Source organism: Ursus americanus, chromosome 1, assembly GCF_024610735.1.
Source record: "Ursus americanus isolate L20-20 chromosome 1, mUrsAme1.1.p, whole genome shotgun sequence".
NCBI lineage: Eukaryota > Metazoa > Chordata > Mammalia > Carnivora > Ursidae > Ursus > Ursus americanus.
In genome coordinates this window covers 70,306,650-70,324,294 of record NC_142127.1, presented here as the reverse complement: position 1 = coordinate 70,324,294, position 17,645 = coordinate 70,306,650, and the positions used below count along the sequence as shown (strand labels likewise).

Sequence of the window (17,645 nt, the reverse complement as noted above, 5' to 3'; positions counted from 1 at the left end):
TCAGTCCTCTAAGCTTGCAATGGCTTCTGTGAAAATACATCAGCAGCACAGAGCCAAATGCAGAAAACAGATGCCTTGCTGATTGTGCATAAAACACCAAGGCAGGGTCAGCCACAGGCTAAACTATTAGTTAGCTAACGTTCGTCTCTGACACCCTCCAACTTTTATTAGTCTCCTTCTCTGCTTTCATGGTATCACTTTCTTATTCTCTCATGCTCGCTAATTGCCCAGAGCCCCTGCGTAGGCTTGCCTGCTTTGGCAGTGCACTGTGCTCTGAACCTCGCAATTTCTCATAGCCATCAAAACCTCCTCTCATTTAGACTGTCAGGTTGAAATACAACCTTGAAGTATTTTATCCTCAGGTGTAGTAAGGAATCAGCGCACTAGCATTTGAGGATAGTTCAGTCTGGCTGGCCTTCCTTCCTTCCTTCCTTCCTTCCTTCCTTCCTTCCTCCCTCCCTCCTCCCTCCTTCCCCCACTTACTTCCTTTCTTCCTTTTGTTTTGGTAGGAAAAAAAATATTTTAGTGAAAAGTATATAATGATGGAATCAATCATAAAAACGATATAAAAGCTATTTTATATAGTTTAATCTATGGGTCAATAACGGAAACTAACAAATCTTGGTGGCTTAAGCTTACAAATGTTTGTTTCTCATGCCAAATTGGGTCCTCAAGGTTCTCTGATCCCTGTAGTTACTCAGGGACCCAGGAACCCAGACCAAAGAGCAACCACCATTTCAAACATCACCAGTTGCTACGATAACTGTGCCAAAGGGAAGAAAGCTCTAGAAGGACTCACATCATCAATAAATGCTTTGACCAAAACATGACACATCGTGAGGGATCCTGGACAGACAGGAACAATGTTAACTGTCCTCATACTCGTTCATCTTTCATCCTCAATAACTACCACAGTACTGGGCATAGACAGTAAATGTTTATGAAAATGAAATTATTTCTGGAGATTCTGGTTTCTTTTGGGTTTGCTTTGGTCTATCTTAGACTGAAACAAATACCAGAACCCATGAAGTAAAGCCTGAAGGCCTCCAGACTCAACCTAGTGGCTCTGGGATACTAAAGGTAAGAAGAATCCTTTGAAACTCTCTGAGAAGAGTAGCATTCCGGGGTAGAGCATTCACAACCTTGTCAATTTCATGAATATCATATTCCTTCTCATAATGCAAGTAAATAGCTCCATACAGTTATTCCTTTTATACTTCTTAGCACATGATATTATGCAATGAGTATTTGCTGACTAATTTATATGTGGATAGCTCCTGGCTTAAGGCTGATTTTTGGAATCTCGTGTAAGTATCATAGAGATGAAGACGGTAGCATTTTTCACAAGACAATCGCTTTTTTGTATGGTCGTATAGTGGGGTTTTAGTAAATGCGCATTCCAACTGTATAAATTCAGCCACACATATATGTACACACACAGAAAAAAATAAAGAAAAAAATACCTGTACAGCCTAGGCAGTTCTGCCTGCCATTCCATTCACTGAGATGATGCCTCGAAGAAGGCGTAAGAGAAAAACCTTTATCTGTGGGGGGTCTCAGTTGAATTTGACTCTCGGTGAGAGCAACTCAGCCCATTGCATATACTCCCTATGTTCAATATATGACCAAGCATTTTTCCATACAGCTTGGCTGCTGAATGTATGCTGACTGCTTCATCTGGCACTCACCCAAAGACCAGTGATCTCCTCCAGTGCTGGAGGAAAAACTGGCTATGTTGGGGCTCACCGTCAGGTGGTATGTTTGTATCTGACATGGTGTGACTATGACTGTGCAGTTTTTGCCTGAGACCAACGTTAGGACCTAACATCCCCTGTAGAATGAGATTCCACTGCAAGCATGCTTGCTCTTTAGAAAACTAGACATCATCCACGAAGATACCTTACTTTCTGTAGTCTTTCTATTTTATTTTGATCCACATATTGTGCTCGGCTTGCTGTCTCCATTTGTGGGTGCAGAGTTAGGTCAAAGCTTCTGTGCCCACTGGAAGGCTGGATAGGCCTTACGTCGCATGTGAAGCACGTTGCTGTTGCAGGTCCCACGTGGGTTGACGTGGGTTTTCCGTTCTTTCCTCCAGAGTGCCTACCGCATGTTTACAAACAATACGTGTTTGAAGCACATGATCACCAAAGTCCGGCGGGACACCCACCACTTCGAGCGCTACCAGCATAACCGGGATCTTGTGGGATTCCTCAACATGTTCGCCAACAAACAGCTGGAGCTGCCAAGGGGCTGGGAGATGAAACACGATCATCAGGGCAAGGTAATGTGAGGGAGTTGCTGCGGAAGCTTCTGAGTGACAGCGTCGGCTTGGGCTTTGGCACTGGCTCAGCCATTCGAGGGAGGGCTGAAAGCCCTTTGTGGGGTGAGACTTTCCATGTCCGGGTTCAAGTGAAACCTGGACGAGCAGGTTGTTTCTACAAACAGTTACTGTGCTCTTCTGAAATAGTGTCTGGAGCGGACAGGTGCGAGGGCGTTTGTTCGGCGAGATACTCCCTTTTGTCTGAATATTCTGCTATTTGTGATCTCTCTCCATTTTCTGCTGCTTAGGGAAAAGATTTTTTAGGCTGGGACACTTCCTCCTCCTTAGTTATACAGATTGTGTTATGGATAGTTGATTTTAAAGTTGTAGTATTGTTTGGGGAAAGTGGCTAGGAGGTCAGTGAGCAACTACACGGCTACACTGTGGCCTCGCTGTTGTTGGTTCAGAACCCTGATTTTGTTGGCATATTAAACAAAACTCACAGATTAATTCATGTATGATTACGGAGAGAACTCCGTAACAGTGTCACACAGGCCAGAGTAACCAGGTCTGCACTTCCTTCATAAACAGATGCACCAGAAAGTCAGGTTATGATCAAGACATGATTATGAGTAAAAAATCAGAATGAGAAGGTTAGTAATTTTTATAAGGTGTTTCTCAGCTAAGATTTTATTTATTTAACTCTGGTTTAGTTCCTACTATGGGCCATGAACTGTTTGAGATCTTTATACATATAAGCTCCTCATAACAACTCTGGGAGACAATGCTGCTATTATTAATGTCATTTACAGATAAGAAGGCTCAGGTCAAGAATGGTTTTGTGGCTTGCCCAGGGTCAGAGAGGGGCAGTGACTGAGCTGTGCTCTAACCCAGGCAGTCTGGTTCAAGGGTCCATGCTCTTAACCACAGCATGCTGTCCATGTATTGAGTAACCAGCCTCAGTTCCCCTAGCTGTAAGAAGACTTGAAATGCATGACTTGAAGGATGGAGGGGATTAAAATGACATGATATTTAAAGTATTTAACCATGCCTCACTCATTCGTTCAACAAATATTTGTAGAGCACCTGTGCAAAACAGATAAGCCAGCTACTTCATAGGACTGCCATTCTCATGGAAGGAGACAGAAAATAGACAAATAGCATGTCAAGTGCTAACTACTGCTGCGATTTAAAAAAATCAGGGGATGGGGTCTAGAGAAAGACAGGAGTATAGAATTATTTTATGCAGGGTGGCTAGGGAATGCCTTCCAGGTAAGGCTAGATGTGAACAGAGACCTGAACAAAGGAAGAATAAACCGTATAAAGGAAAGAGCTTTCAAAGCAAATGAAATGTTAAAATACTCAATAAATGCCATTCTCCCCCAAGGTAACACCTAGCAGTAATACCACAGTAGCATCTTACTCGTCTTGAGCTCGACTTCCAGCAATCTTATCTGAGAACCCTATAACCAGCCCAAATAAATGTTACAAAGAGCTATATTTTAATGCATGGGAGGAGCCCTCAGACTCTCAATGAAACTGTTGACTTGATTTGTGTAAATTTCTTTAATAAACCTGTAATTCCTAGCCCAGAGAGGATTAGAAGTCTCAAGCATGAAGTTTAGAATAGATGAAAGAGAAGGGATTTGTGATTATGTCCCTGGCAGGGACACCTTTCCAAGACACTAGGAAGGGGGAAGCAGGGCCACATGGCACTTCCGGTACCTGGTCCTCCCAGAGGAAGATGTCACATTGCTGGTGCTAAGTTTGGTTCAGCAGCCTGAGAGCCCAATGTTTGTAAACATTCTACTGAATGGAAGGACATAGATGGTCCAAGTAAAGACTTCGGGACATACTGATGGTATTATACCTGCATATAAAAGAGCAGTACCATACCATGAATTCAGCTCTGTTCTCAACTCTGACAAGATTTTACCTATGTCCTAAGGAGTTATGCTCATTAGAGAGCCATGTGTCCAGGGAAAGCCCAAGTTGAGATAATGCTGCCATATCTTTCTGCTCTGAGACTTAACTTGCTAAGTCACTTTGTGCCCTTCACTAAAGGAGATCAGGAGCTTGTGTATACATAGTGGGGCAGTCCCTTCCTGCCGGTCATGACTTGCCAGACCCACTTCAGGAGAGAGTGGCTTATTAATAATCCCTGGACCTTGAGAAAAGTTTATGTTACATTTAAAACACTATTTAAGAAGAGTTACGATGTATTCTTAAGAACAAGTTCTGTCTCATAGTCTTTATAAAAGTTTCCATAATTAAACAGAGGTAAACATTATCTCAGCAGTGTGGGCAACACAACTGTCCATTTTATTCACTGAGGTTTTCAGACTTATTTGGGGGTTTCAACCTAAAGTTGTAGGCAATGTAAAGAACTTTGAGTGTGGGCTGGTAGATAGTTGACCTCGCAGTCTACTGGTGGCTTTGCATTTGAACACTGTTTGGCATGAAAGATAGAGAAGGACCCCCCCCCCCCCCCGCCCAGTCTTGTGGACAAAATGGATTATCAGACAGGCCTGAAAGCTTATCATGTTAGTCTAATCTCTCTGCTTTGTGCCTTAGGACTTGAACAAGATTTTTAGCTAAGTTGGATGGACACCTTAACTGAAGCAGGTATATCTCCCTGTGATCCCCCCTGCCATACTTTCCTTGCAAATGACTGGCTGCCAGTGAACGAAAATAACTTAAAGGAACATTTGGGAGAGGCTTGTGCTAGGTCTGTGTTGGGCTGCACTGCTTTTGACTACATTTTGGAAATCATAGTTCTTATCCTCCAAGGTTGATAGGTTTTCTTCCAGCCTTGACATTTTAGCCCCCCTTTTTAACGAATTGCTTTGCTTCCAGAACATTTAAAGGGAGCAGACTTTTCCCCCACTTAATATACCATCAAAAGCTATTAAATACTGCAAAGTTATTTTCCCACAGTGATGACTGATTTTTAGAATCCACATGGGATAGGATATCCAAATGCTCAGCTGTGTGAAAGGAAATGCTTCTCAAAGGGAATGCTCTCAATTTTAGCTCTTCAGACTTACGAAATCTGGTCTTCTCTTCTCAAGTGCAACATTTTCTTTTCCTGTTTTCATTTATTTAGTCATTCAGCACACATTCACATAGTTCTGAATGCCTCATGTGTGCATGCCACCGTGATAACAATGATAAAAGCTAACACTCAGTGTAGCATTAGGTAGTACGTAGCGTTGACTATGTGGTAGACGCTGTTGCAAGCACGTAGATTAGTTCCTTTCGTGCTCACAGCAACCTTGTAGATAGCTGCTGTTTTTATTCACATTTTAAAGAGGTGGAAACTAAGGCGGAGCATGGTTAAGTGAATTGACCAAGGTCAATGTTTACCAAGGTCCCACAATTAGGGAAAGTGATAGAATTGGATTTGAACCCAGGCAGTCCAGCTCTTATCCTGCCTTTCAGCAGTGAGAAGGTGGATGGATATCTTCTAACAATCATAATGAAGGTAGTAGAAGATGCCATGGGAGCTTGTGGTAGGATTTCTTACCACTGTCGAGGCGGTGGGGACTTTCAGATGCATCACCGAAGGGCAGCATATAGTGTGAGATGCTGTTAGCAATCCGGGCATAAGTCATCTGTCCTTTCTTGAATCCCCACATAATTTCCCTTGTATTGTTCTCCTGACGTCTATCCACATCTGTCTCATGCTCTAGTCATTAACATGTTTTATCTTCCCAAGCAGATGATCCCCTTCTTGAGAGTTCTTTTATTTATTTTTAATTACCCCCTCTTCTACCTTAGTGCCTTTCACATACCAGGTTCTCAAAATAAGTTTGATATATGAATGAAACTGGTCACCTGTAGTTTCCCAGTTATTAGTAATCTCTGCTTTGGACAGATGAAGACTCCCTCCCCACTCTTTTCTTCTCCCACACTTTCACCAGAAATAGCTCCTAGATTTGCTCCATTTGGCCTCTCTTAATGCATATGTTGCCTTGGATCTTTTATAATATTGTTTAAACATGGTAGTGATGAAGCTTGTATTACACTTTGGCAGTCATTAATTTTGGGAGAGACTTTTTTTTCTAATTACTTAAGGCCAAGGATTTAAATTGGGTGAAATGTCACAGAATTCTAGATCTGGTATGCTCTTTTTGGAAGTTCCAGGGTGAACTATGTCCTTGGCTCACATAAAAGAATAGAAATAAAATATTTCTAACAAACTATTAATTAAAGAATAAGAACAATATCAGGCTTGCTAAATAAAATAATGATGATGACAATGACACTGATGATAATGATGATACCTGCATTTTTTAAACTTATACCATGTGCCAGGCACTGTACTAGGTACTTTCCCATGGATTATCTTAGGTACACTTCCCGGCAATTTATGAGGTGGGTATTATTATTATTATTATTATTATTATTATTATTATTATTATATTTCACTGAAATTTAGAGATGTTAAATAATGTGTGCAAACAAGTGAGGAATCCAGGATTTAAACATTATCAGTGTGACTTTACCACTGTTCTCTACTGGGAAGGATTGTCATTGAGATCCTTTGTCATCCCATGGAGGAAGAGTTCCAGGCCAAACGCTGGGGTTACTAGTATTTTTCAAGACTGAGACATATATGTATGTCTTCATTAGATCACAGGTGATCTAGCAGAGGACACACCACCAGAGACATATACACGGCTTCATGCTTAAATACCACAGAGTTCTTATGCTAAGGATACATAGAATATTGAAATATAATAATAATAATGGTTTATTAGATGCCAAGCTCTATGTTAGGGATATTATATTAGCTCATTTAACTTTCACAATAACCCTATGGAATGGGTTTTACTATAGATGAAGAAACTAAGGCTCAAAGAGATTAGGTATGCAAGTAAACTCTTCAATGCAAACCCACGTCTTTCTATATCCAAGGCCTGTAATGGTTTTTCTATACAAGATTAGTCTAGCTCTTGCTGGCCACTAGCCACCTGACTAAACTAAAGTATGTCATTTAGATTTACAGGATCTGAGTTTCCTTATCTCTACATATGAATAGGTTGATCATCTGTTCATGTACTTATTGGTCATTTGTATATCTGCTTTAGAAAAATGTGTATTCAAATTCTTTGCCCATTTTTAAATTAGATTATTTGTATTACTGAATTGTGAGAGTTCTTTGAACAGTATATTCTGAGTACCCTTATCAGATATATGCTTTGCAAATATTTTCTCCTGTTCTATGAGTTGTCTTTTTTTTATTGAAATTATTTATTTTTATTAATCAAAATTCAATTTTAACTAGGTGTCCTGTATTTTTTTTTACATCTCTTGCATTTTTTTAATGTTTTTTTATTATATTATGTTAGTCACCATACTGTACATCCCTGGTTTCTGATGTAAAGTTCGATGATTCATTAGTTGCGTATAACACCCGGTGCACCATGCAATATGTGCCCTCCTTGAGTTGTCTTGATAGTATTGTATAGAGCACAAAATTTTAAATTTTGATGTCATCGTTCATTTGTATTTTTTGTTGTTACTTGTGCTTTTGGTGTCGTATCTAAGAAAATGTTACCTAACCCAAGATCACAAAAATTGACTCCTGTGTTTTCTTCTAAGAGTTTTATAGTTTTAGCTCTTACATTTAGATCTAGGATCCATTTTGAGTTAATTTTTTTCTATGGTGTGAGGTAGAGGATTCAATTTCATTTTTTTTGCCTGTGGACATCCAGGTCCTTGCAACATTTGTTGAAGACATTCTTCTTCATTGATATCATTTGTTGTTAGGAACGTGAAAATCAAAACTACAAATCAAACTGAGACCACTACAGACCCATTTAATTGGCCATAAAAAATCTAGGAAATAACAAATGTTGTCAAGGATGTGGAGAATTGGAACCCTCCTGTATTGCTGGTGGGAATGTACAGCCACTTTGGAAACAATTTGACAGTTTCTAAAAAAAGTGTTGTGCAAAGAGTTGCTGCACAGTCCAGCAATTCCACAACTCTGTATATACCCAAGAAAAAAGAAAATACACTTCCTCTCAAAAGTTGCACACAAATGTTTCATAGTAGCATTATTTGTAATAGTTAAAGGGTGGAAACAACCCCAATGTCCATCAACCAATAAGTGGATAAACAAATGTGCTAGACCCATACAATGGAATGTTATTTGACAATACAAAGGAATGAAGGACTGATACAACATGGATGAGCCTTGAAAATATTTGCCAAGTGAAAGAAACTAATCACAAAAGATCACATACTGTATGATTCCATTTGTATGAAATGACCAGAGTAGGCAAATCTCTAGAGATAGAAAGTAGATTGGTGGTTTCCTTGGGTTGGAGGTAGGATGGGGAGTGAATGCTAATGGGTATGTGGGGTTTCTTTTGTGGAGAGAAAATGTTCTAAGATTATGGTGATGGTTGTACCACCAAGTGTACACTAAAAAATAATGAGTAGTACACTTCAAATGAATGAATTAATCACATGTATCTGAATTATATTTTAGTAAAGCTATTTAAAAAAATTAATAGGTTGGATTAGAGACAGGCCAAGATTTCCTTCTTAGCTCATAGGTTCTATAAATCCTTGATTCTTCAGTTTTGAAGTTTAGATGATATGGTTTGAGACTAGATTTGACATCAAATATGTAATGTGCTTCTTTCTGCTAATTACTTTGGAGGGGTCTCTTGTTCAAAATTCCACAGTTGTTTTAATTAGTATTTTGTTCCATTATTTGGTTTCCTTAATTATTTTGATTCTGTAATGGTGGGATTGGCAACTAAGCCAAGTTTTATGCAGGATCATCCTTATGAAACTGTGATCAACATCTGTGTTTATTTGTTGAATTTAAGGCCTAGGATTTTCACCTAACATATAGGACACATTTTGACTTGCCTCATTTTGAAATGAAACATAAGCAAAGAAAGTGGGCCAGTATATAAAAAAAAAATCTCCTTGCTCCTTGTTGTAATAACTCTTAAATTTTTGTACACTCTCAGGAGTGTGAAAAGCAAGGATAATTTGGGATCTGGGTACAGTGTTAATATAAATGTTTTATATTTTTGCAAGAAATATGCATCAGTAATATTAAAATATGACTTGTTTAAAATGCTTCTGGTTCTTGGCTAGGTTTGATCATTAGTGTGTGCTCATGGGAATAATATATCTGGAAGACAAATATGCACTTTAATAAGGAAAACCAAATGTTATTTAACCTAGGAAATTTTTTCTTTCTTTCTTTCTTTCTTTCTTTCTTTCTTTCTTTCTTTCTTTCTTTCTTTCTTTCTTTCTTTCTTTCTTTCTTCTTTCTCTCTCTCCCTTCCTTCCTTCCTTCCTTCCTTCCTTCCTTCCTTCCTTCCTTCCTTCTTCTTTCTCTGTCTCTTTCACTTTCTTTCTTCCCATTGTTAATTTGATGGATTTAAGGAAATTATGCTGCAGCGGGGTCAGGATTTCTGGATCCTTCACATCTGATCTAACCTCTGTGAACCTCAGTTTTCTCTAAAATGAGGGTTAGTAACCTGTCCTTTCCAGCTCCTGGGGCTGTGGTTAGCATCAATTTAGATAATGGTGGGATTACAAGGAAGACAAACAAGATTATAATGATCAGTCATTGATTTAATATTCCTTGACTTATGGTATAGAAGATAAAAGCTATACGATTACAAACCTCTAGAGATTTATGATTTAGTTTTGAGAAAACAAAGATGTGGAATATACAAATACGTACAAAATAAAATGAACCACTTTATTTTATTTATTTTTAGCCAGGAGTGCCTCACCTGGTTATTGCTGCCCACCTCACCAAAATCTTGATTTGAATGGTTAGGTTAAAGCAAAGGTCTATATAGTACAATAACTAAGAGTTTCATCAATTTAGAATTTTATGAAAATGATCAAGATTTGTTGTTAATGGCCAAATCCTTATTCTACTAGGAAATGTACAATGGCTTTATAAAAGATATACTGTAGGATTAGTAAATGTGCCATTCCTCCTCTTAACATACTGCTGATCTCCTTTAACCATGGTGGTCCAACAGAATGGTTTTTTCAAAGTGGGTTTCCTTTGTTATTGTTCTTTGTTGTCTATGTTTTTCACGACACTAAAGGGTAGCCTGCCCTCAGGTGTTTGCTCCTGCCTTAAAGCGGTTATTGTGGTCATTCCGGTAGATTTGTTCTCTTGCTGGATCATTTGCCTTTACTGTGGTGGGTATATTCTCCATCAGCCATGGTCATGAAAGTAAGGTTTAACAACATCCTCAGCAAGATAAGTAACTTTCTCCTTAGAACTGGAACTGAAATCAGATCCCTTTGCACAAAATCATGCGCTTCCTGTGTAAAGCAATTAGGCATTCCTCCCCCGGACTGTTTACCCGTTAATGTTTCTCATTTGGGCTATCAAAGTATGTGCAGTGTGTGCTGGTGTAGCGTCTGCAATGGTCCGGTGCAGAATGTCCTATTTCCGGCATGGGATCCCTGGAAGGTTTTCATAGCAAAGGTAGGATTAGAGCAGAACCTTGAATAATGAGTAGGACTTTGATAAAAAGAGATTGTAGAGAAGAGAAAATAGGGGATGGGGAGGAAAAACACCCAAAGTAAATTCTTGGAAACAGGAATACTCCAGGTAGGTGTGTTTCATTCCTATGAAGAAGTAATGGGCAAATGTTAAGAGACTCTACACAAGCTGTGTTTTGTGTGTGTGTGTGTGTGTGTGTGTGTGTGTGTGTGTGTGTGTGTGTGATACACACACGAGGGCTAATGGTGTAAGTTCTAATCCAAAACCTGGCAGGCTCGAGACCCAAGAAGAGCCTATGTTTCAGTCTGAGTCTGAAACCCAGAAAACACCAATATCCCAATTCAATTAGGCAGACGGATTTACCTCTTCTCAGCCTTTTTTTCCTACAGAGCTCTTCGGTTGATGGGGTGAGGCCCGCCCACATTAGGGAGGACAATCTGCTTAACTCTGTCTACTGATTCAAATGTTGATCTCATCCAGAAGCACACTCACACGTACTCCCATGATGTCTAGCTAAATGTCTGGGTACCTGGTGGCCCAGTAAAATTAACATACAAAATGAACCATCACAGACTCATGTTAGTGGAGTATTATCAGCAGAATCTCTATTGTAGAGGGTTAAGGATAACAGAGAGAATGATGCAAAATGGCATGGATAATGAGAAAAATACTATAAAACCTATTATTTCTTAAGGTCACACAATGAGCTTATCGTTTGGTTTAATTTTTAGAAAAGAATGTTAGTTTGTGGCCCCCCCTTCCAGATGTTCAATATGGAATAACTTTTTTTTCGCCTTGCCTCTTTGTTTTATACTCTCAAACAACATAACATGAAGTGTTTTCCCCAGATCATTCTACGTGGGCCTAAACTGAAATACTAAGAAACTTGCAATTTTAAGAGTAGTGTATCATAAACTTCATTTTTTAAAATAAAAAATGCTAATCATCTTTTTATTTAAAGTGAAATGTCTTTTCCCATAGTTTCTTGTGGTTTTTCCTGCAAAAATCATATGCTGTATCTCCTAGCTAAATTGACATCTATATCCAAACTTGGTAACACTAGAGTTTTGTGACTTTGGATGTCAGATTGGGGGTTTGAGTAGCAGAATGGTCCAAATACCCAACTTAGATGACCATGGCAAGTAGCAGTTATGGTTATGAGGATAGATTTTGAGAACAAATATTTGTACAGTGAAAGTTACCACAGTGTGAGCCTACTTAAGGATTCTCATTTTACCAGACCGTAATAGCCAATGTGGCTGCAGAAGTTGACCCACTGATGACACAGATTCTGGTTGTAACCCACATGAAGCTGATAGCCACAGTTTATTGTGTCAGGTTCATCTCAATGAGTAAAAATACAACTTAATATCTGTAAGTCTCAAGTGAATCCCTAAAATATCTTAGGATAAGCTCTACACTTTGAAAAACACGCTTTTTGTTAGTTTGATAACTATATTTGGTATTTTTGTGGCACATCTCTTTAATCGCTTTGAAACAATACCTCTTTGTGGTGGTTACCTGGTTTAATAACCTGAAGTTATACAGCAATCCAAGTGGAGATGGAATTAAGTTCTAAACTTGTAAATAGCATGCGGATTTTAAATGATGTCTTGCTGATTTTTAATGGGGTGAAAATGTGTTAGATTAAGTACTAACTCACAAAAATACACATAGAACGCAACAGGAAGGACTACTTCTGGGACAGTGTACCTTTTGAAGGGGAGAAGAGAGCAGAGATTGGTTTTATGAGTGTATTTCTGAGTAAAACGCTAGACTCATGGAATCTTGAAGGAACTATCCAAGTATGGAGATGGCCTTTGTCTTTTATTTTTTAACAGTTGTCTTCATGATCTCTACTGGCTCTTTTTTATGAAATATAATATGCTATTTTAAGATTTCGTGGCAGTGACTTTCTGCTGTACCAAAAATGGGCTGATTTGGATAACTCCATCCTCAGTCTTCTATAGTGATGTGTTGGTAAATGTTTAAAAACCAGCTCTCCAGGGGAAGTGTGGAGGAAGGCTGATTTGTAGCATTTCCATTTTTCATGGGGTAAATTCCCCCACCATAGCCATTTCAGGCTGCCAGCATATTCTTTTAAAATCTCACAATCAGTTCTCATGAGCTGGTATAAGCCATCCCCAGCATATCACTGGCTCTCCTATTATTTCCAACACCTAAATACCATCACTTCCAACACATAAAATATCCTTTTGCTAACATTTTATATTTAAAGTGATGGGAATGTTGGGCTTATCCACATCTGCTAACTGACCAGCTGTTTCTAGAACTCTAGCCTGAGCACCATGGATTCCTGTTTTGTCTCCTTGCAGCTTTAAGTCTCTGATCATAGCAGGGTAACAAAATAACCTGCTTTAACTTTTTTATGACTAATACAGATGTCATGGAATGTTTGGGGTCATTGCCTCCAAATGAACCAAGTGGTGGAAAACGTTAGCATAACTATTTTTACTTATAATAAACTGTATCATTAGCCTTTTCATTTCTGCTATTGCTAAGAGTTCTTGTTTGGGATATAATATAGAGAAAATAATAGCTCATTTGTCCTAGTAGTTGGAGAAATACTAGGGAGGGAGCCAGAGTGATTTCTATTTTGGAATGGAGAGACTGTGTGAGTAAATACATTCTTTATAAAAATTAAGGTAGATTTCAATTAACTTTTTTTTTTTTTACATTTCTAAGCCTTTGTAGAGAAGACAAAAGTAAGAACAGATTCAATAGGCAGTGCTTCTAACTTATAAATTGTTGTTCTTTTGTTTCCAGAGCTCTCCCTTTCTTTTAGATTGAAGTGTAATTGACATACAACATTATGTTAGTTTCAGGTATACAACATAATGATTCACATTTGTATACATTGCAAAATGATCACAATAAGTGTAGTTACCATCTGTCACCATACAAAGTTACAGACATTTTTTTTGTAATGAAAACTTTCAAGATTTATTTTCTTAGCAACTGTCAAATTTGCAATACATTATTGTCTGTAGTCATCATGGTATACATTATATCTCATGATATATGTTTTATAACTGGAAGTTTGTATCTCTTGATCTCCTTCACCCATTTTATACCCTCCATCCCTGCTCTAGCAACCACCAGTCTATTCTCTGTTATCTGTAAGTTTTGTTTGTTTGTTTTTAATTCCACATATAAGTGAAATCATATAGAATTTGTCTTTTTCTGTCTGACTTATTTCATTTAGCATAATACCCTCAAGGTCCATTCATTTTGCCACAAATGGCAAGATTTCATTCTTTTCTTCTGGCTGAATAGTATTCCATTATGTATCTATACCACATCTTCTTTGTGCGTTTGTCCATCAGTGGACATGTAGGTTGTTTCCATATTTGGCTATTGTAAATAGTGGTACAATAAACATGGGGTTGCATATACCTTTTTGAATTAGTGTTTTCATTTTCTTTGGATAGATACTCAGAAGTGGAACTGTTGGATCATATCGTACTTCTAATTTTTAATTTTTTGAGGAAACTTCATATTGTTTTCCAAAGGCCACCCCAATTTACATTCTCACCAACAATGCACAAGGCTTCCAGTTTTCTCCACATCCTTGCTGAAACTTCTTATTTCTTGTCTCTTTTGATACTATCCATTCTGACAGGTGTGAAGTGATATCACATTATGATTTTTATTTGTATTTCCCTGATGATGAGTGATGTTGAATATCTTTTCAGGCCATCTATAGTCTTCTTTGTGAAAAAAATGTCTATTCAGATCCTCTGCCCATTTTTAAATCAGATTGTTTTTGTTTTTGTTATTGAGCCGTATGAGTTATTTATATATTTTGGATATTAACCTCTTATTGAACATGTGATTTGCCAATATGTTCTCCCATTCAGTAGGTTGCCTTTTTATTTTGCGGATGGTTTTCTTTGCTGTGCAGAAGTTTGATGTAGTCTCATTTATTTATTTTCAATTTTGTTGCCATTACCTCTGAAATCAGATCCAAAAAAAAATATCACTAAGAGTGATGTCAGGGGGGGCGCCTGGGTGGCACAGCGGTTAAGCGTCTGCCTTCGGCTCAGGGCGTGATCCCGGCGTTATGGGATCGAGCCCCACATCAGGCTCCTCCGCTGTGAGCCTGCTTCTTCCTCTCCCACTCCCCCTGCTTGTGTTCCCTCTCTCGCTGGCTGTCTCTATCTCTGTCAAAATAAATAAAATCTTTAAAAAAAAAAAAAAAAGAGTGATGTCAGGGAACTTGCCACTTATGTGTTTTTCTAGGAGTTCTGTGGTTTCTGATCTTACATTCAAGTCTTTAAGTTAATTTTTGTGAATGGTGTAAGACAGTGGTCCAGTTTCATTCTTTTGCATGTGGTTGTCCAGTTTTCCTAACACCACTTATTGAAAAAGCTATTATTTCCCCATTGTATATTCTTGACTCCTTTGTCACAAATTAATTGACCATATGTGCTTTGATTTATTTCTGAGCTCTCTATTCTATTCTATTGATCTATAAGTCTGTTTTTATGCCAATACCATACTGTTTTGATTAGTATAGTTTTGTAATAGATTTTGAAATTAGAGAGTGTGATTCATTCCAGCTTTGTTCTTTCTTAAGATTGCTTTATTTGGGATCTTTTGTGGTTCCAGATTTTGGAATTGTTTGTTCCACTTCTGTGAAAAAGCCATTGGAATTTTGATAGGGATTGCATTCAATCTATAGATTGCTTTGGGTAGTATGGGCATTTTTACAATATTAATTTTTTCAATCCATGAGCATGGACTATCTTTCCATTTATTTGTGTCTTCAATTTCTTTGATCAATGTCTTGTGATTTTCAGTGTACACATATTTCTCCTCCTTGATTAAATTTGTTCCTAGGTATTTTATTCTTTTTGATGCAATTGTAAATGATATTGTTTTCTTAATTTCTCTTTTTGATAGTTTGTTGTTAGTGTATAAAATGAAACAGATTTTTATCTATTGATTTTTTACCCTGCAACTTTACTCAATCTGTTTATTAGTTCTAACAGTTTTTTAGTGGAATCTAGAGGAGTTTCTCTATATAAAATCATGTGATGAGTAAATAGTAATAGTTTTACTTCTTCCTTTCCAGTATGGATACCTTTTTTTTTTTTTCCTGCCTAATTACTCTGGCTAGGATTTCCAATACTAGGTATAAAATTCCAATACTAAGAACAAAAGTGGTGAGAGTGGGCATCCTTGTCTTCTTCCTGATCTTAAGGGAAAAGCTTTTAGCTTTTCACCATTGAGTATGGTGTTAGCTGTGGGGTTGTCATATATGGTATTTATTATGCTGAAGTACATTCCATCTATACCCACTCTGTGGAGAGGTTTTTTTTTTTTTATCATAAATAGGTATTGAAGTTTGTCAAATGCATTTTATGCATCTTCTGAGATGATCATATGATTTTTATCCTTTATTCTGTTAATGTGGTGTATCACATTGATTGCTATGCAGATTTCGAACCATTTTTGCATCCTTGGAATAAATCTCCCTTGATCATGGTATATGATTCTTTTGATGTATTGTTGAATTTGGTTTGCTAATATATTCTTGAAGATTTTTACATCTGTGCTCATCAGGAATATTGGTCTGTAACTTTCTTTTTTTGTGTGGTGTCTTTATCTGGTTTGGGTATTGGGTATTGGGTAATTCTGTCCTCACAAAATATTCCCTCCTTTTCAATTTTTTGGATGAGTTTGAGAATGATAGTATTAAATATTATTTGAATGTTTGGTAGAATTTACCAGTAAAGTCATCTGGTCTTAGACTTCTGTTTGTTGGAAGAGTTTTGATTATTGATTCAATGTCCTTACTGATAATCAGTCCAGTCCTATTTTCTAAGTCTTCATGATTCAGTCTTGGAAGATTGTATGTTTCTAGGAATCTATCCATTTCTTTTAGGTTTTCCTATTTGTTGGCATATCTCTCATAATTCTTTTGTATTTCTTTGGTAGTAGTTGTGATTTCTTCTCTTTCGTTTCTGATTTGATGAAATCTATCATTTAATGAAATCTATCATTATGTAATGCCCATCATTTTTTTATTACAATCTTTGTTTTGAAGTCTGTTTTGTTCAATGTAAGTATAGCTGCTGCAGCTTTCTTTTGGTTTCTATTTTCATGAAACATCTTTTTTCATCCCTTCGCTTTCAGTCTATATATGCCCTTATATCTAAGGTGAGTCCTTTGTAGACAACATATAGATAGGTCTTGTGTTTTTATCCATTCAGTCCTTCTGTGCCTTCTGATTGGAGAATTTAGTCCATTTATATTTAAAGTAATTATTGATAGATATGTACTTATTGCCATTTTGTTTATTTTCTGGCTTTTTGAAGTTTCTTTCTGTTCCTTCCTTCTTCTCTTCTTTCTTTTCCTTGTGGTTTGAATGTTTTCTGTAGTGTAATGCTCAGATTCCTTTCTCATGATCTTTTGCATATCTACTATAGGTTTTCACTTTGTGGTTACAATAAGGCTCATATAAAACAGTCTATGTAATATATATAATACATATTTTATGTTTATAGCGAGTTGTTTGAATGCATTCTAAAACTGCATTTTTACACTCCCCATTTTACATTTTTGATGTCACATTTTATGTATCTCTTAACTAATTATCATAGTTAATAGTTATTTTACTACTTTTGTCTTTTAACCTGTATACTACCTTTATAAGTGATTAATCTGCTTCCTTTACTATATATTTACTTTTACCAGTGAGATTTTTCTGTTGTATGATTTCTTATTACTAATCAGTGCCCTTTCTTTTGGGTTTGCAGAGCCAGTTTATTGGTAATAAACTCCTTTCACTTTTGCTTGTCTGGAAAATTCTTTATATTTCAATTCTGAATGATAAACATTCCAGGTAGA

At 37.3% G+C, this 17,645-nt stretch overlaps 1 protein-coding gene across 4 annotated transcripts in view; it reads left to right on the top strand.

Annotated features, from left to right (window-relative positions):
• Positions 1-17,645, top strand: part of HECW2 (HECT, C2 and WW domain containing E3 ubiquitin protein ligase 2) — a 225,524-nt gene that overhangs the window by 126,291 nt on the left and 81,588 nt on the right. For all 4 annotated transcript variants that reach the window (XM_045806374.2, XM_045806373.2, XM_045806375.2 and 1 more), the window contains one exon: positions 2,096-2,281. In XM_045806374.2, the coding sequence (XP_045662330.2) occupies positions 2,096-2,281 (186 nt within the window). The remainder of the gene's footprint in view (positions 1-2,095; positions 2,282-17,645) is intronic.